General features: G+C 35.5%; 1 protein-coding gene across 7 annotated transcripts in view; it reads left to right on the top strand.

Annotated features, from left to right (window-relative positions):
• Positions 1–20037, top strand: part of PALLD (palladin, cytoskeletal associated protein) — a 201944-nt gene that overhangs the window by 58014 nt on the left and 123893 nt on the right. For all 7 annotated transcript variants that reach the window (XM_051790144.1, XM_051790147.1, XM_051790148.1 and 4 more), the window contains 4 exons: positions 13621–13799; positions 16089–16155; positions 16710–16815; positions 17739–17813. In XM_051790144.1, the coding sequence (XP_051646104.1) occupies positions 13621–13799; positions 16089–16155; positions 16710–16815; positions 17739–17813 (427 nt within the window). The remainder of the gene's footprint in view (positions 1–13620; positions 13800–16088; positions 16156–16709; positions 16816–17738; positions 17814–20037) is intronic.

Here is a 20037-nt window from a genome sequence, read left to right as displayed (position 1 = left end):
GAACTTTGTTCTTAACTTTAAAAAAAAAAAAGCTAAACACTAAAAAAAGACGCCCAAACATTAACCAGAGTTTATGAATTACTGTTAGTTAATTTCTGCCTCAAATGAACTACAATGTAAATGTTTAAAAATTTTTTGCAGATTTTTGTAACTTTGAAGTGCACAAGGCACGTGGGAAAGTTATTATTATTTCTGGATAACTGCTGTGAGAATTAATCAGAGGTCAAAATGTATGCTATGGCACCTTGACATTCCTGCCTCTGGTATGTTAATGTGTTGTGTCAATGTTCAGTTTTACCGTGTTAATGCTTATGAAATATTTAGAAACCAACTGAATTTGTTTTATACTAGACAATCCTAATTGTACTGTGAATAAAGCAGTACAGTTTTTCTACAAAAATAAAAGAAAGCATGGCCTTTATGGTGCCCAGTCTTAAAAGACTAATTTTATGCCTGAAGTCTTTGATAAATTCCAGAGCCCCTCAGTGCTTTACAGATCAAGTGAAGCAGAGGTGGGAATATCCCTGTGTCTTCATATAAATACCAGAATATTCTGTTCTTTGAGATATCTTTAGGCCAGCTTTGATAGAGTTTCTGAAAGTATACAGTTATTTGTCATTCTTCTCAAACATAGTGACTGGTTACCTGTTTTTTCTGACTGTAATGCTGGTGTAATCTGCATTACACTGCTCATATGTAAAATAGATGACCTCTCCTTAGCCAGTTTTTCAAACAGGAAGAGTCATGATGGAAAAGGGCTGGAAATAAGGCTCAATGAATTACAGGACTTACAGGGGCCACAACAAGCATATGTGAACATTGCAAAAAGGAGTAGCAGTCTTGTGTGTTAATCCTTAACCTGCTGGATTCCTATGGAATTTTTGATTTTCCACTTAAAACTGTTCTTGGAACTGTTTCATATTTCAGTTTACATAATGGTTGTGAAAAATACACATGGTATGCTTTGAGGCATAGCTGGTAGGCCAGTGTGTGTTGGTAGGGGGAAGAATCTTGGAAGTTTGAAAAGAATCTTGAAATCATGGATCAGGCACCAGTCATAACTATGCAGATAGTCACCAAAGCACAGAGCGGAGGTATATGCGTGCTCTTGGATCGTACCATATTGGCACCCGTCAAACATGGATATAAACTTGGCTGCTAAGGCTGAAACTAAGGCTGAAGTGAGAGCGGTGCTGTGTCTGGCAGCTAGTGATGGTGTGTAAAGGCACTTTAACTGGTATCTGAACAGATAGCACAAAATAGTCATTATTATTTAGGGAAAGGTGATGACTAGTCCTCAGGTTTGGCTTAGGAAGTGAATGTAACCCTTCTCTAAGGAAGATTGCTTGTAGGTTATAAAATGCACAGTAATGCACCAGTTAACTCTAATGACAGGTATCTAATTGCATGAACCAAGTAAATCAGTCAGATTTTGCTATGGCATGAAATTTCAGTAAAGGAGTGCTGTGTAAAGGATGCTGAGGAAATGGTGGCCTAAGTTTTGGGAAAACTGAGGCTCCAAAGACAGGCAGTTTTCCTTCCCCACCCTTTCCTTCCTCTTATCTGCTTTTTCAACTAGACCCTTTCACACAGTACACTCTAAATCTGTCCTACAATACTACAGATGTTATGTGGGAGTCCAAAGTATTAAATCTTATTTTTCGTCTTTTAATGGGTAGCTTTCTGCTATATCTGTTATTGTACTTACCTCTGAGGTAGGATATAAGGGCATAGCATGCTGCAGAAAAGTACAGTTACTTGTAAATATGACAACTGTTACATAGAGATCAAACCGTTTCAGCAGTAACTGTGAAAAATGTCCTTTATAATATTACATTATGAATCAGAAGGTCTAATCAGTATTGTTTTGCTAGTTAATGTGGGAAATTAATTCAGAAAGCTTCCAGTTTCAGTCCAGACCAGTAGTCTGAGAAAATAACGTTATAAATGTTGATTTTGCTATCTGTAAATAGCTTTCAAGACCTGCCACTAGTATTGAAAACCTACTGAGGTGCTTGTTCTCTGCATCCTATGGCACTCTGCAGAATGATACCGATCTCTGCAGGCTGAGCGTCACTAAATAAATTTCACTGCTGTCACACATAATGCAAGGCACTGACAAAACTGCTGACAGCTTTCTTGCTTGGTGTCAGTTACTAAGTTGCTGACATGACCTGAATGAATCAGGCATTTTATCTTCTGGTCAACAAGTTTATATTTACTGACTCTAGCTTGGAAGTAAACGGGAAGTAAGGAAAAGGAAGGGAGAGACGATAAGAGAATAGTATCCATGTAAGAATGAAATAGTTTTGCATTGGTTATATAGGGTTTCATTTTGCATTTAATCTGGTCTAGTTTATCGCACATTGCAGATGCAAAGGTTTATCTATTCAGCTACTATAACATAGATAACTGTCATCTATAGCCATCATGTAATCAGGCATATAAAAAGTGCGTTGATTGCAACGTATGTCACAGTGGATAATAATAACTTTCTAACTTTCATAACTCCAGCAAGATGTCTGCCAGTTTTGAAGGTAAACCTCCAAGTTCCACTGTTGTCACTTCTGTGTTTTCAGTATGAACAAGACTATACATCCTGGATGGAGGTTTCTTTTTACTTTTTATTGATTTGCAAGTTATTAGGGTTTCATAATTGAATGTTGTTTTCTGTAAACTAGAGTACTTGGTCTCAAATACTTTTAATCTTCTTACTTTTTTTAAGTATTACAGTTTTGAGAAATATAAGAGATTCATCTGAAAGGTGTGTTGTCAGCCATGAGCTTGCCACTAACTCACCACAATCACATTAAATTCAATTCACTTATATGTAAAATTCAAATTGCATAAATGCAATTTTATCCTTATAACTTTGCATCTTTTGCTTTACTTTTAATTCTTTACTCTCCTTTCTTCTAAGTTCAAGATATTATTTCACTGGAAGATTATGTCTGGCCATTCTGTAATGGGTTCCCCTCCTCATGTAGGCAAAATAACGGCAGAATGCTATTTGAAAAAAATCTATTTCTGGTCAAAGGAGGGTATACGTATAAGGGTAGCTAAGAGCGGCATTTCACTTATAGCCACTATGCATTCCACTTCAGCCAGACAAGAAATCGTGTTAATCCTACAAGCCTCAACAGTTCTTTGGGTCTGAAAAATGTTCAGCATTTCACATGTGATTATTAAATACTTAATTTTTTTTAGCCTACTGTAGCCGTCATCACTCCTTTAAATTTTCTTTTTTTTCCTGCCCTTCCATGATCTTATTAATTTCCTATCAAATATCGGAAGTGGTAATTTGATGTAAGCATAAGTCTGCATAAACCAAGCAATAGTATCTTCAATTTAAGTGAACAAATTTACAGTTATTTATTGTGTTAGGTGCATGACTGTCTTCACACTTAATGAAAGATGACCACATAAAATCCTTCTGCAACAGGCAAACAGACTCCTAAGAATGAAACTCCACTTCTTTGTTTCTGTGCAGTGCTGTATAATAGCTTACATCAGTATCTTCACGCCAATCTGCTAGCTTTCAAAAATATTGAGAAATAATTTTGTGACTAAGAGTACATCTGGCAATGCAGGGTCAGAATCTGCTCTTATTCTAGAGACCCGACCAGCATATGGAAGGTGGCCTTAGAGTTAAGGCAGTGGAAGCTGAGTTTTGAACTGGCTCTTACCTTTCCTGGGTAACAGTGGACAAAGTGCTTACCCTGTTTCTCAGTAATAAAACATACCTAATTATCTCATGTTCAATTACTGTTTCAGTGCTCAAAGTCCTATTTATTGAGCCTTTCTTTAGAGAAACATTTTTATTCAGCTACCTCAGACACAAGAACGTTCATTGTGCAGTTGCTGACATTCTGTGTAGATAAGTAGAACTGTTGCTCTAAACCATTAGATCCTGCCTAGACCATTGCTACCAGGTGGTCCAATGCTTGTATTCGGTAAGATGTGCCATGTACTAGACACTGTGGAAAATTGTGGTGAATGTTCTTACTGAAAATATGTGTAAGAGTATTCCTAACCTAACAGAACAGGGAAAATGTATGGGGGAGGGAATGGTGGAATAAATTGAGTGAGGCATAGTATGCTGCTCTAGTTGGCTCTTCCAGCATGCTTTGAAGCTGAGAACAATATGTATGAAACCAGGAATGTTATCTCTAATACTGTATGTGTGGTTTTTCTGAAGCATTAAACTGTGACTCTGTTCTCATATGCTTTATGTACCACTGGTGTACTCTTAGTACAGGGCTGGTTGCAATTGAAGACTACTATTTAATGTGTGTGGGATATCTTTCTAAAGCTTTGTTTGAAAAAATATTTGAGGAGCATCCTCAATGTTTATAGAACATAGGCAGAATTTCCTGGATTAACTTGCAAGTTCATTTTGGAGAGAAAATTTGTATGTATTTATTTCCATGCGTACCTTTAGCTGCAGGGTGAAAAACAGGGAGCAGCATCTCTACTTTGGAAATGTAACATTTTGATTTTTTTGGTGTAGAGATGATAATCTTTGCATGAAACAAAACAGCAGATAAATCAATTTTTTTGCTGGCACAATTACAGACATAAGTAGAAGGAGTCTGTTTGACTTACTGACATACGAATTAGAGGAACAATCTGAAATGCAGACAATGTCTACCACACTTTGAATTCATGTAAGATGTTCCAGGCCCAAGAAGGAAGTTGTACAAAACCAGTGGATTTAATTACCTGTCAGAATGAAAGAAATTATTGCTCAGTGTCTGGCATTTCATGCATAAAACTATAGTAGCTCCTGTGTAGTAGCTAGTTAAATGCAAAAAAGTGAGTGTTTCAGATGCTGTTTTTTTTCTCTTGGTTTCAGAGCTGAATTCTTCTTTATAGTGTGTTTCATAGTTCTGTGACAATCCTTTGAAAGTATAAAACTCTGAAAGTGTGGGAAATTGTTGGCTATACCCATTAATCATTTAAACCTGAATTTACATGATTGACCGCTTTTTGGTCAGCTGATGAAATATGATCTCCTTCTTGTTCTTTCTGAATAAATACAGCTTTACAGATGTCTTTGATCTGCATGATGAAACAGGATTACCTGAAATGTGGCGTCTCATTTGGATACCACGGGATGCATTTGTGAAATATCATTTGCACCAACGTCACAGTATTGTCAACAAGAAGAGTCACTTCCCTGGTTCCTTTGCTGTATGGCATAAATGTACCTATGAGACTTTGAGGGCAGATCAACAAAAAAACTGCTAGATGGTTTTCATTGCTTTTCTGTTAAATATTTAGGTATTTTCCCTATAATCAGTGTTCTAAAAAAACAGCTTTATAAAAGTTACACCTGCAAGAAGTGAATAGACAATAGTGAACATCAGCATCCTACACAGCTTGTTATAACAGAAATGTTTATTTATCGCAAATCAGTAGCTTTGGATAGCATATCCAAATAAGTCATACAGCAGGTATCTTTTTTCTATATGATATATTTTCTCTGGTTTATATGCAGAAAAGATTAGCGTATAAAGCTAATCCTTCTTCATTATAGGCATGGAATGTAATTCAGTTTTCTTCATTAAATCTCACCATTTTTTTCTCTGTATCCAGATATCTCATTACTGCATCATATCATGCATATCTTCCAGACTTTTATCAGAATATGAGATTATCACAGAGACATGAAATTTATAACAACAAAATTTTACTAAATTTGAATGTGTTTACTTTATAAACTAATTTTCTTTAATTTTTCATAGTACATATTCAAATTATGATAAATGTAATAAAAAGATCAGTTTAATTATTTAAATAGCTGTTTATGTTTCTCTTACACCAAGATAGACTCTCTCTCAAAAAAAAAGTATAAATCTAACCATAGCTGTCAGCTAATTAAAAAAATAATTAAGAAAAACCCAAGAATTTGTATTTCAGAACATTTAATTCCATGGAGAATTACCAAGAGATATAGTCACTATTAGTTCATATTACAGTGCTCACAATAGTTTTGACAATGATGCTTCTTTAAAAATAACTTATAACAAGAAGCTGAGGTAAAGCAGAAGGACCTTAGGAAAAAAAAGGTGGTTGCCTCAGTAGTAAATTTGTAGGAGTAAATTTCAGTACTTTCATAAAAATACATTTTGTATCAAAAATTCTTATTGTACCTAAGAACAATTTAGCAATAACAGAGTTGAAATCAGTGGCATGTGTTATACCACTGCCCCATAATCATAACTGTCAAGAAAATTATTTAAAATTCTCTTAATCTAAAGAAGTAAAAGAAATGTTCTCTAAAAAGTTTGGTATATTTCAAGTTATGCAACTATGAATCTTTGCTTTGCTCAGTGTTGTGTTCAATTTTCATACTTTCTAGCACTGATTTCATTTTTTCTTGTGTTAATATCTTTATCATTCAGGTAATTAAAAACCTCCATCAAAAATATTTTTTAAAACTTCTACTCTAAAAGTTATAAAGTGAGGCCAACAGTTGCAAAGTTAAGGACAAGGTACAATCTTTAAAAAAAAATTAAGACCTTCTAAGCTACTCCTGTGATTCTAAGACAGAACAATTAGTTTTAATCAAATCTGACAATGCTGTTTTTCTTTTGTAATTAGCTGTACACATCTATGTAAATCCGTGGAGCACTGCAGAGAGAATACCCAGAGAGAATGACATGAGGTACAGGCTGTAACTCAGCATCTTGTCTGGAGCTATCAAAATGTCAAGCTAACTTGCAGTTTATTTCCCCAGCTAAAATGCTGAAAAAGAGTAGAATCCTTGCTCCGCAGGTAAAGTGAACAGAAAGAGACTTGGAAAACCTACTCAGGAATGTAGGCAAGACGTTTTCCTAAATTATAGGAATAAGCTAAAAAAACCCCATCTTTGGACTTACTGCAGCTTGCAGTGACAGAGGCTCTTGCTCACTGTTCGTGGAAGCTGGTTACATCTGTTACTTCTGTACCCCCTGTACTTTGCATCCTTACACAAAACATGATGGAAACCTTCACTTCAGAAGAAGCAGAGTTAAATTGTAGGAAATGGCAGGCTGAAGTGTTGATATATGTCTTGAAAATACAGCCATTTTGGTATTCTCTTGCCTTTTTTTTGCAATTTAAGAGAGCAGTTTGGTTTCCAAGCACATGATCATGCAATTTAGTCAGCTGATTGTGAGGTCCTCATTGAAATTTGTGAGAGCTAGAGGAAGACTGTGTGACATCTGAAGAATCAATTAAATTCTGAATATATAATATACATTGTTTATAATATAACACACTTTTAGTTATAAAATTGACTTCTGTGGTTTTCAGTGTATAGAACCTTTTATTAATTGCTTAACTGACAGTGTAGGCAAAACACCAGCATCTGTATTCAGATATTCTTTTTCTTTTTTTTAAGATTACAAAATATAAATATTTGAAGTGTGTATGTTATTGGTAACCTCATTATGAGTTACCTATACAACTAATGAAATTGTATATTGCACAAAAACTGAGCAATGTGTAAAGAGCATAAGCATCTGAATCATCTGATTATTGCAGTGTACTCTAAAACTCATATGACGAAGCTGATTCCTTTTAAAAATCAAGTTCTTTAAGTAGTAATTTTTTTTTTCAGTCTGGAAGTGTTGGACTACTTAGGAGAAAAAACAAAATGGAAGTTACACAGTATTGTGATGGAAATGCTGACTCTACCAGTATAAGAATGTCAGAGTATTTCATTTTGACTTTTCTTGCTGCACATACTTAACACCACTAAGGATAAAATTACTTTTTAATTTACAGCTTATCTCTCTGCACTTTTTGTGGTGGTCAGAGTTCCTTCCCTATTATAATTTCTCCCTAAGGCTATATCTTAAAGTTTCACTTCAGCTGCCATTTTAAATTAACTTTTAAGAGTGTGCGGAGAGGAAAACCTCTCTATTCCTTAGTGACTCTCAAAAAACAGAAGTTCCAGCAGGATTATGAGTTAGAGAGAACCTCGAACTGTTTTTCTTAAGACCCTGGTGCTTACTTAGTCAGTGTACTGTTCAACTCTGTTTATATTTTGTTCAGAGTCATTAAAATCCCAGACACATGTGCTTCTATGTACTTCCATGCATGGAGGATTGTGAGGGCATAAAGAAAAGAAGAATGAAAAAGAAAAGAAGAGTGAAAAAGAAAGGTATATTGTGTGAATTGCTACTTGATGCCACTGTGCATGAACTGCTACTCACCTGGTATCTGACTGTCCTTTTCTGTTAATAAATCTGTTCTAGTTTTGCCATCATGTAGCCAGTGGAAAAGCAAAGGTTTGAAGAGTGAAAAATTAGTATCTTAATCATTGTTCCCCTGCTACCAAAATATCTCTGATTCGACCCTTTACTATTGACTTTCCAGTCTAGTGATTGTGTTTCAGTGTCTGCATTAAATATTTAGTTGCTATCATTTTAACATATGGGAGATACAATGTAGGTGAAAACTAAGCACAGGTGTAGAAAAAGCAAGGCAAATAGTGGTACAGTGGAAATGCAGGCAAGAGCAGAAATGGTGGAAAGATAATGAAGAAGACAGTAGGAAAGAGCAGAAAAATTAAGTGTAATTTGAAATTTGGCAAAATACATAATGACTGATAAAATTAATTCCAGTTACATAAAATCTATGCTCCTTTTATTAGATTTTGGGGGTGGATTTTTTGGTCAGTCATTATCTGTCATCTTACCGTTTCTGTTCTCTTTCAAGGGGACAGTTCTCTACAAATTTGCATGAATGCTAGCATGGCCTGCAGGAATGGACCTAAGGTGCAAGCTGGAAGTCTTTTTGCATATGAACACACATATGCAAACCCTATTGTTGGTGTCTCAGCCTGTTTTGCTTTTATTTGCACACCTTATGCAATATTGAGAACCTACAACAAAGGGATAGTGAAATGAACTGGTAATTTTTTGTTCTTGGTATCCAGAATTTGTGAAACAAGTGTCTTTTTAAAACAATGTTCTCTATTCAAGGAATTTTGTTTTTCTCAAATTGTCTGCAGTGTGTCTGTTCCTCTGTGTTACTTTCAGTGTCTTTTGGATTGATTTGGGTTGGGTTTGGTTTCATTTGGGGTATTTTAACTCTCCAGAAGCATTGTTGCCATCTCACAGTTAGGAAGTAATCTTCTTATTCCCAAGAGGATCAGTAGGCTAGAATAGCCTGGACATAAGTTAATGTTGCCCTAGTCAGCATAAAACTGGAATTTTCTTGCAAGACTTGCTTTGTGGCTATTTTTCTGTGTCTAGTCATGAGTTCTCCTGGTTTCTTTGGCCCTGTTTCCCTTTGATAGTGATGTGTTTCCTGATTTAGTAATCCCTCCACAGAGAGGGGGAATACTTCAAAGATTTATCTTTGAATCTTTTTCAGTCCTTGAGAACAGAAAATTCTCTTACCATGATTATTCCAAGTGTAATGGCAGTAAGGCTGATCAGATCCTATAGAGGTTTGTGCTTTATGATAGAGAGCAAAAATGTGTATATATATAAAAAAGATGAAAAACTAAAATTCAGTCTGTGTTTGGGGAAAAAAATACTTCACTTATTTTTATTCACTGACCCTTTTTTTAAATTCACAACTCTCTTGAACTGACTGGCAACTGGCAAGTTATTGCCAGATAAGTATTTCAACTGAGTGTTTTCTTTTTCAGTTAATTTTCATGTAATCACCAAAAGAAATTCATGAGAAGTAATCCTCCTCTTTTATCAACATGTAGATAGAAAAAAAATAGAGTTAGAATCGGAAAAAGAACATATGTCTATTCTAGTGTTTGTCATTTCAAATAACTGTGTTCTTGCCAATTGTGAAGATGAATTCTTCTTTCCACAATAAACAGTGCAGTCCCACACCAGGTGTGTTTCCCATGTATCAAACATCACCTTAATGATAGCTGAGGTAATTTGGTATTGAATTGCTTACCTATGTGCTTTTGTCTGTGGCAGACAGTGTCTGATGTAGCAGGTCAGGACTCGTTTTCAGTGGTATGTCATTGATGTGATGCAACAAGTCTTCATCCCAACCAGTGCTGAGGAATAGCTCCCACTACTTGAGACTAGCTGTGTATATGCATGAACCAGGGAACAATGTAGAAATTGTTCTCCTAAGAAAACAGTTTGCTTATTAAATGTTATCTGACAAAAAAACATAAATGGATTTTTTTATTTTAGGTTCTTACACTTATGACAGTTTCTTATATATTTTGTGAACGTGGAATTTGGGAGACAGTAGAAAGCCATACAATTTGCATGAAACTATAACGGGATCTGTCTGAGAAAATAATTAGGCTTGGAGGAGAGGTTTTCCTTTGCAGGATGTTTCTGGAAAGGAAAGAAAAATAGAACTAATGGTTATGTAGGGCCTCATATTACAGGGTCTTGTCTGTGATTGTCTAGAAATTGAATTAACCTCTCTCTTGTGCATATTGTTTAAAATGTAACTTAGGAAAGGCTGCACAGAGGTTAGGACTCTGAAGGTCTAATAATCAGAAATAGTAGCAGAGGTCCTCACACTGGGAGAAGGGACGATTTGTGACAAGAGAGGAAAGGAGGGGAAGAGGGGAAAGAGAAATGTTAATTTTGGCAGTAGAGCTGACAGAATAGATTTGTCTCCAAGGCAAATAGTTGTAAAAGTAGGCCAAAGGGGTCTACTGAGTAAACAAATGGAAGTTTGTTAATTCTTTCCAAAAATGATACTATCTGTGTGCACTGTGTAGGCAACAGAAGACAGAAAAAGAACTTGTTAGTCTTTTAATTACAGAAGACAATTACATATGGTTTTAATGCCACTATCAACTTTTTTTTTTGCCTTCAGGAACAAAAGATCTATTGTTCATAAGCACAGAGAGCTTGCCTGCAATTATGCCATTAAGGGGAATTGTGTTATGTGTAAACCTGTTAGATTTATTAACTCTACATTCTGAAATAAGTATGACATTTCACGTTTTACAATCTAGTATTTTCAGAAGAAGGTTTTAAAACATATTTTTATTTGCGTTAATTACATGAAGTTTAGTAATTTAAAAAAAGAGCAATACAAGTGAGGCAGTTTTCTAAAGACTCCTCACTGATCGTTGTTTTGTAGCATCTGTCATCCTGTAGTGTTTCATGCTTTCCCTAAATACAGGGAGGGTCCTCTAACTCCTTGGAGTTATTTTGTTTTCTTGGGGTAAAGCTGTGTGATAGGGAGGAAAAAAAAATTTAATTCTGAAATATTACTGGGATGTGACTGCAAAAATTCTCTCATAAACTAGTACAAATTAAAAGAAAAATACCAGAATTTAGTGGAAAATGTTATGTCTTTAAAAATTACTTTTAAAAATTCTGTCATCTTCTACTTAGAACCTACTCCCCATAAATTTCTGAGGTTATATTTATTAATTTTAAAAAAACACACACTACAGTAGAAAACTAAAAGTGTACAGGGGGAAGAGAATAAAAGACCATTTTTGAAGCTTACTGTCAAGAATTATTATTTTGTCTTTATCCTCACCAGAACAAGATTTGAATACTGCGGTGGCAGAGGAAGAAGAGAGAAAGGAGAGCAGAGGGAGGACATGGAAAAGCACAGATTAGGATTATGGGATAAGAAGAAGGGAAGAAAGAGTGGTACAGATCAGAGTGGTTTTGCAGGACTGGAACAGGAATAACAGGCTTGGCAAGACTTGGCAAAATTTATTTTCAGGACATAGGGACAACTTGAAAACAGAAGGAAGGTTGCTCACTAATGACTTTCCTTTAGATTTGCCAGTGTACCTCCCCTTGCAAAAATGTATGGCAGACCCTGTAAACCAAGAATTATCCATTTCTCCCACTTGCTGGGCTGCCAGAGATACAGATTAATCAGGGTGTAGCTTGAGGGAATAGGACTAACTGATATGATGGAATCAAATAGAAAAAAGGTGGGAATTGGTACTTTCATGGCAGCAACGTAGGCTGAGAGCATAGACTAGCTCTTTAGACAACCTACACTGGAAAATGCTTGATTGACCTGATGTAAACAAATTTATACCATACTTTGACCTAGTAATAAGTCACCTCAGATAAGTGACTGTTTTGCCTGTACCTAAACCCAGTGCTTTTGTGGGGGCATACTTTTTTTGTAGTGGGAGACGTATTACATACATAAAAATCCAGAGCTAGAAAACCAGTTTATGTTCCTGATCTAACACAAGAGTAAACTTATTGAAAGTTTACCGATATGGAATCTGTACCATGGGATTATATTAGGTTGACTGGACATGATAGACAAAAATCACAGAATCACAGAATGGATAAGGTTGGAAGGGACCACAGTGGGTCATCTGGTCCAACCTCCTTCAAGCAGGGTCATCCTAGAGCACATTGAGCAGGATTGTGTTCAGATGGTTCTTGAATATTTCCAGTGAGCGAAATTCCACAACCTCTCTCGGCAATCTGTTCCAGTGCCCGGTCACTGCACAGTAAAGAAGTTCTTCCTCATGTTCAGGTGGAACTTCCTGTATATCAGTTTCTACCCATTGCCTCTTGTCCTATTGCTTGGCACACCAAGAAGAGCCTGGTCCTCTTGGCATCCTCCCTTCAGATACTGGTGGACATTGATGAGGTCCACTCTCAGTTGTCTTTTCTCAAGGCTGAACAGGTTTTCCTCATAAGAGAGGTGCTCTGGTCCCTTAATCATCTTTGTCACCCTCCTGTGTACCTGCTCCATGAACTCCATGTCTCTCTTGTACTGAGGAGCCCAGAACTGGACAAAGCACTCCAGATATGACCTCATCAGGGCTAAGTAGAGGGGCAGGATCACCTCCAATTACTGCTAGCAATGCTCTTGGTAATGCATCTCAGGATACCATTGCCCTTCTTGGCCACAAGGGCACACTGCTGCCTCATGGGCAGCTTGTTGTCCACTAGGACCCCAAGGTTCTTCTCCACAGCGCTGCTCTCCAGATCAACCCTAAGCCTGTACTGGTGCCTGGGATTATTTCTTCCCAGGTGCAGGGCCCTGCATTTGCCTTTGTTGAATTTCAGACAGTTGTCTGCCCATCTCTCCAACGTGACAGAGTCCCTCTGAGGGGCTGCATAGCCCTCTGGGGTATCGGCTACTCCCAGCTTTCTGTCAATAGTGCTGAGGAAGCATCTTCCCCTTCATCCAAGTCATTGATTAATAAATTAAACAATACTGGGCCCAATATCAATCCTTGGGGGACACCCCTAGTGACAGACCTCCAACTAGACCCTGTGTCACTGATTACAAATTCAAATATTCTGTGTAGAGAATCAGTGAGTATTACTTAGGTGGAAGTGACAAGTTATACTGAAATGGATAAGATTGTGGTCAAAGCAAGCCAATACATGAGATACGCAGTAAACCTTAATTCTACCAAAACCAGGACAGAGAATAATTTTTAAATGTAGATGTGTACAATTTTCTTAGCATCCAGAAATGGTTCACTACCTTTTAAATAAAGTTTATTCCAACAAGTTGTTTCTTTGTGAATGCCTTTAAACACTTCAGAGCACCACGTGCTGATTTCAGTAGCAATTTAGATTTTTGCAGCAGAGTGTAATGTCTGCTTGTGTGCGATGAGCCTGAACCAATCCTTTATATTCTTTTTTCTTTGTCTTTCTAAATGTGTGTGGGCTGCAGATGGTTCTGTGAAGGAAAGGAACTGCAGAATTCCCCTGACATTCAGATCCGTTCCGAAAGTGGAGGACTCCATTCCCTAATTATAGCAGAAGCCTTTGAAGACGACACTGGTCGCTATACTTGTCTGGCTTCAAATTCCATTGGTTCAGATAGTACATCAGCTGAAATATTCATTGAAGGTAAGAGGTAAAATAATAAGATACTTGATGCATACAGAAAAAGATAACTAAGCTGAAGTTTACTTTTGGTTCTATATGTTAAGATGACATTTGCTATGGTGGTAGTTTTATGGTATTCCTCTGCTTTCCTTTAACACAACACGTTTTGAATGTCACTTCATATTAATTCAGGTATTTCAAGGAATGTCTCAGTAATCAATGGATAGATTGTTATTTATTTAGGGTAGAAATGAAATAAAGAATGGAAAGGAAGGAACTAACAGGGTCTTTGGCATATGGTTAAGCAGTACTCTCTGTAAATCACTAGTCAAAGATTTGACTAGTGATTCCATAATGATTTTCATGATAGCAGTAATCCCTATGTCAGTTCTGAACTGCCTCACAGTGCAAATAAATGTGACTGCTTCAAATGAGTCTTCTTCAGTTCATGTATAAATGTAGTGATGCTTTATCTTTGGTATACCGATTTTAAGTCAGGTTAAAGTCAGTCAGACTGGTTTTGTCCTGAAACAACTGCTAGTTATCATCAAAATATTTCTTGACTGCAAAATTATTCATAATTCAAATATTATTTTTTCTGAGAAAAATTAATTATGACCATGAGTAAATTTATTAAATTTTTTTTTAGTGAAGAACTGTATTTTAGGCAAGATTATATCAATTGAATATCAATTTTTATTTTAATTCATACATCTTTCAAACGTTTTGGCATTATGTATTCTTTTACCAGTTTTGTGGTTCATTAAAATTAATTTAAATGGTTAATTGAAAGCGTAAAACAAGCTAACATCAAAAATATAACAAATCTGAATAATGCCATGCCAAATTACTAAAAAGCTTTTGATTAACAAAACAATAAAATTTTCACATAAATTAGCTAAATCATTACATATATGCCTTTATAGGATTTCTTTCATCATGCTTTTTATTCTCAGAACATTACTATGGCACATTGGGATATAATAGCAAAATCCCCAAGCCTTTTCTGAATCTTACAGATTCTAGGAAGAGTTTTCTTTACAGAAGTAAGCATGATTTCAGAAATCCTTGAGGGTAGTACAAACATATAATGCTATGTGAAGTTATAATGACAGAAGCAACGGTAAAAACCAAAACAGCTAGGTAGAGAGACACTGTGAATAAAATGATTAGATTTTTGACATCTGACAGTCTTGCTATATGGAAGTGCTTTGCTGAAGTTTTCAACATGTTACTTAGAGAGAATTGTACAAGTCATTAGGCTCCTCCCCTATGATCTTTAAGGAAAATAGATTGCCACACAGGTATTGCTTTGTACATTAATAGTCTCAATGACACTGATGCATCACACTTTCTTTTGTATAACAGGCCCAGCCACATAAGACCTGGTTATTCTCTGTTCTTAAGAAACACCTTCATGTAGACCCACTTTGATGATTTGACATTTGGTTCTCTCTTCTTACCTTTTCTGTGCAACTTGTTGCTTTGATTTTTTTGTAGTATAAATTTTGAAAATAAATAGGGTATTTGAATATCTCAGTCCAAGCTTTTTTTCATTGGAATCAGTCTATGCTATACTATGCATGTTGATTATGAATTGCTTATGATTTGTATTACAAATACAGCTATCCACAAATACGCACAAATTCTTTGAGGAATGATATGTACAAATGTCTAGAATAACTGTGTGAAGTATCTGTTGTTAGGAAAAATTAAGACAAAGGGAATAAATGCTTTCATATTTTTTTCTTTAAGTGAGTTCGGGACACTGACAAACACATATATCAAGACTTCCACTGGCAAGAAATAGCAGTACATAAATGCTATGTGTAGGTTAATATAAATAGTCTGGAATGTGGAGATCATGGGCAGCAAGTCTAGTCTGAAAATGTCTTGGTATACTGAGTTGCTCTTACTTAAGGTTTAAGATTTGTTATCTGTGTGAAAGCCATATGTTTGCTTAAGCTTCAAGTTTTAAAATTTAAGTAAATAAAATTATACATTTCCAGTAGAGCAGTAGTAGTCAGCATTTTCTTTTCTTCTTTGCGCTTATTTGCTTCAATGTGAAGGAAGATGGCTAGGAGTCTAGGGAAAGCAATTTGCAATTAAATTGGCATGGTTATAATTTCTGTAACAGTCTGAAGTGCATAGTTACAATTTTTATCAGATAAAAAACTTGCAATAATTTATTACAGAGAGTTCTCAATTCTTGAAGAAAATACAAAGGTGTCAAAGTTTTTTCTTTGGAATTTGAAAATTAAATAAATCAGTAGAAGGATATGAGATTATTGAAAACACTTTCTTTTCCAGGCGCCAGTTCTACAGATTCAGAGGGTGAAAGTTTAATTTTCAAATCAAAATCTGGAGCTATGCCACAGTAAGTGTGCAAAGTAGTACCAATATTGTGCAAATGGTCTCAATAAGGGACACTGGAAAATCTTTAGTAGTTCAAGATCTGAATAAACATTTGGGGGACATTTGTTTATTGTCTTTTCTACTTTTCTCATGTGATTTAAATGTATAGCATTTTAATTGTAGATTGTGTTAATGTGCTTGTCCTGTCAGAGAAGTCTGGCCTTACCCTGACAACAATTTTGTTGATAGCAACTTTTCATATCCAGAAGTACCTTGAAGTTAACCAAGTCTTCATTAGTAATCACTCAATCCAGTGCCTCCAAAGAAATATGTAGAGGACTACAATTAAAGAAATAAAATACATTTTAGTTAGTATCTTAAATCAGTACTTTTTATTGTGTGTGAAAGTGTAAATTAGCCAAAGATTGTGTTCTACTCAAGCTTCCTCCAATGTTAATCTTTCGGTTGATACTGACATATTTAAATATGTAGAAAAAATAAGGTGGCTTATGGGTCACAAACTAACACATTCTCATTTCATATCTTGTAAAGTGTTTGCTGTTCTCTATTTTTCAGGGCCCAAAAGAAAACCACCTCTGTTTCCTTAACAATAGGATCTTCTACACCAAAATCTGGAGTGACCACAGCTGTAATTCAACCTATCTCTATGCCCAGTCAGCAGGTATTTTTCGACACAAATTTTTAAATTAATAAAAGTATTTCAAATTTTCTTTCAAAATCTGTAACTCCTGAAAAACCGTCATTTTGAGGAATTATATTGTTGAAATATAAACATACATTACTATATTAAGAGTGGTGATTTTAAAAAATTAAGTATATATCCAGAGAATGAGACATGAAACTAAATATACGTATGGATTCTTATACAGTGTGTATCAACACAGCATATGACTATCAGACAGATCTGGTGATGATGAAAATTACAGAATTTATCACTTAATAGTTCCAGTCCCAAAAGAATGTAATACAAACTAATGCCTGCAACACTTTTTAGCAAAAGTTTTAAATTTTGTTATTACATTTGATATTGCTGTCATTTCTCCGGGCCTTCTGGAGAAAATAAATTTTACTCTCTAGAAGCTAAATGTAGAAAACCAGTGTTCATTCATTTATACTGTCTTTAATGCCACTCTGGCTGACTTAAGAGTTTTTATATAAATCATAAAATACAAATAAAATAAAAATCTCTATCAGTCTTTATATGGTAAATTCTTTTCCCTTCCTTAGACTGACCTTGATAAGCTTTTGGGTACCTGGATTTATTTATCACATCAGTCAAGGCGTGTAGTAACAGGAGAGGTAAAAATGCGTCAGTGCAGAGGATATACTTTCATGATATTGATAGAAGTCAAATTCTCAAAACACTTCTAGGCAAAGAAGTATAGAAACCTTCAAAGCTTGCATTTTTATTTCAGAAATATAACAGATGTGAAATAGTGATGTCACTCAAGTATTGTGGTAGAAAGAGAGCACCATAGTAAGACTGCACATGTGAGAGTTTGCATTATTGCATAGATATATGCAGGCCATATCACTGAAACTAGTATTCTTTCCATTTTATAGCATTGTTGCATTGCTTTTCAGGTTCAAAGCCCTACATCATACCTGCACCATCTGGAGGGACCCAAGCCTATCTATTCTGCACCTATATTTACAAAGGTACATTTTATCCATCATGATTTTTGAATCATATTGCTGTAGGCCAGAAGGAAATATCAACATTATATATCCTAATGTAGGAAGATTTGATAATGTTAAAAATTTTACAGTTTTCATTATCCTTTTCAGTATTAATGACTTCCTAAAAAAATGCTTCTCCACTGCAACAATGAAGTTCTTATGCATTCTACCCTGTTAAAATCGCTGGCGGAATTACATGAATATTCTCTGTGTGTTTGTCTTATGCCCATGACTGTTCTCCATTGACAAATCTTTGTAAAATATAGCAAGGTAGGCACAAATTACATATCATAGTCATGATAAAGCCTCATTCACAATAATTTATCTACAGACAAGAACAAATAAAGCAGGCTTTTTAACTTTGTTTTAGGAAAAAAATCCATGCAGGTATGTTAGATAAAAAAGCAGTACTTCACTGGGATGACTTGTAAAATGTGAGGTAAGAATCATAGAATCGCTTAGGTTGAAAAATACCTTTAAGATCTCCAAGTCCAACCATTAACCTAGCACTGCCAATCCCACCACTAAACCATCTCACTCATATCTACAGTCTTTTAAATACCTCCAGGGGTGGAAACTCAACCACTTCCCTGGGCAGCCTGATCCAGAGCTTGGCAGCTTTTTCTTTCCCAATATCCAGTCTAAACCTCCCCTGGCACAGTTTGAGGACATTTCCTCTTTCTCTATTGTTTGTTACTTAGGAGAAGAGGCCGACCCCCACCTCAATAAGATTCCCTCAAGTCTCTTTTTCTCCTGGCTAAACAACCCCAGCTCCCTCAGCTGCTCCTCATAGGATTTGTGCTCTGAACCCTTCACCAGCTTCATTGCTCTTCTTTGGATGCAATCCATCATATCAATGTTTTTCTTGCAGTGAGAGGCCCAAAACTGAACACAGGATTCAAGGTACAGCCTCACTGGTGCTGAATAAAGGGGCCAATCATTTTCTTAGTTCTGCTGGTCCCACTATTTCTGATATGTGGACTTTTTAGAATGAAAATTTTTATTCAGCATTTCTTAGATAATTATTTAAGTCAATATTTATCTTCGCACATAAAACTTAGGAACTGGGAATTAAGTACCAGTAAAAAGAAGAATGGCACATTTTTCCCTAATCTATCCAGTACAACTTCAATTGAAAATATTATTTCATTGTGCCTCAAACCATCATTTCAATAGTAGTACTTATTATTTAATCACTATTTATTGAAGTCAAAATGAAAAATAGAAACTATTTCTGGTTATTACTTCAGGAAAACATTTTTTAAAAAACTAATATGGAATAGCAAATAGTTTTTCCTAGTGATAAGAGTAAGAGCAAGCAAGAGTAAGCCCAGCTCTCCACAACTGTCTAGCTTGGCTCTATCATATTTCTTTCTCATGTCAAGAAAGGCCTGATTCTGTCCCTTATAATTCTCCACCCATACTGCAGGTATCACAGGAAAGTGAATAGTGGAGGTGCAAGACAGAGAATGTATTACTACAAGGTCAGGAGGCAACCTCTAAGTAAGGAAAACAGGAGAAAACTATCCCTCGTCCAGAAACTACCAAAGCAATCAAAATTCTGCTCTTTCTTCCTAATCTTCATATCTCTTATCCCTGAAATCCATTATTAACTGGCTTAAGCCAACAGAGACATACCAAACCAAAACAACTTTATTGCCAGAAGAAATTAATCATATATGAACAACAAAATGTATACTTAATCCAGCCTCCTGATATAAATTTCTTTCTATACAAACTTTTTGGAACAGCCCAAAGATTTTTAGGTTTCCCTATAACAAAATTCTTATGTATTTGATTAACCAGAGATCTATGAATAGTAATTATGGATAACTCTGAGCATACACTCCTAACTTCAAGTGCTTTACTGTATCAAAAACTTTGTTAATTAATTGGAAAGAAAATGAGACACCCACTAGACCCTTTGATTTATAATCTTAAGATAAAGTACAAAGGTAAAATCAGTGGCTATCACCTGTCAACTCTGTTACTTAAAATACTGTGTTTCTCCTCTCTCACTGCAGTTCTTCTTTAAAGATTTAGATTTTTCCTGAAATTTTTCAGATGTGTGTAAGAATTCATTACAGCCAGAATACTGTCTCAGAACTATCCATACACTAGTTAATATATCCTAATCATATAATCTAATTTTTCTTGGTTTGTTATTTATGGTTCAGAGGAAAAGCAACTCCCCCTCCTAGAA

This window comes from Manacus candei, unplaced genomic scaffold (genome assembly GCF_025592945.1).
Source record: "Manacus candei isolate 608988 ecotype Guabito, Panama unplaced genomic scaffold, ASM2559294v1 h1tg000028l, whole genome shotgun sequence".
NCBI classification, from domain to species: Eukaryota; Metazoa; Chordata; class Aves; order Passeriformes; family Pipridae; genus Manacus; species Manacus candei.
This window is presented reverse-complemented; position numbering and strand designations above follow the sequence as displayed.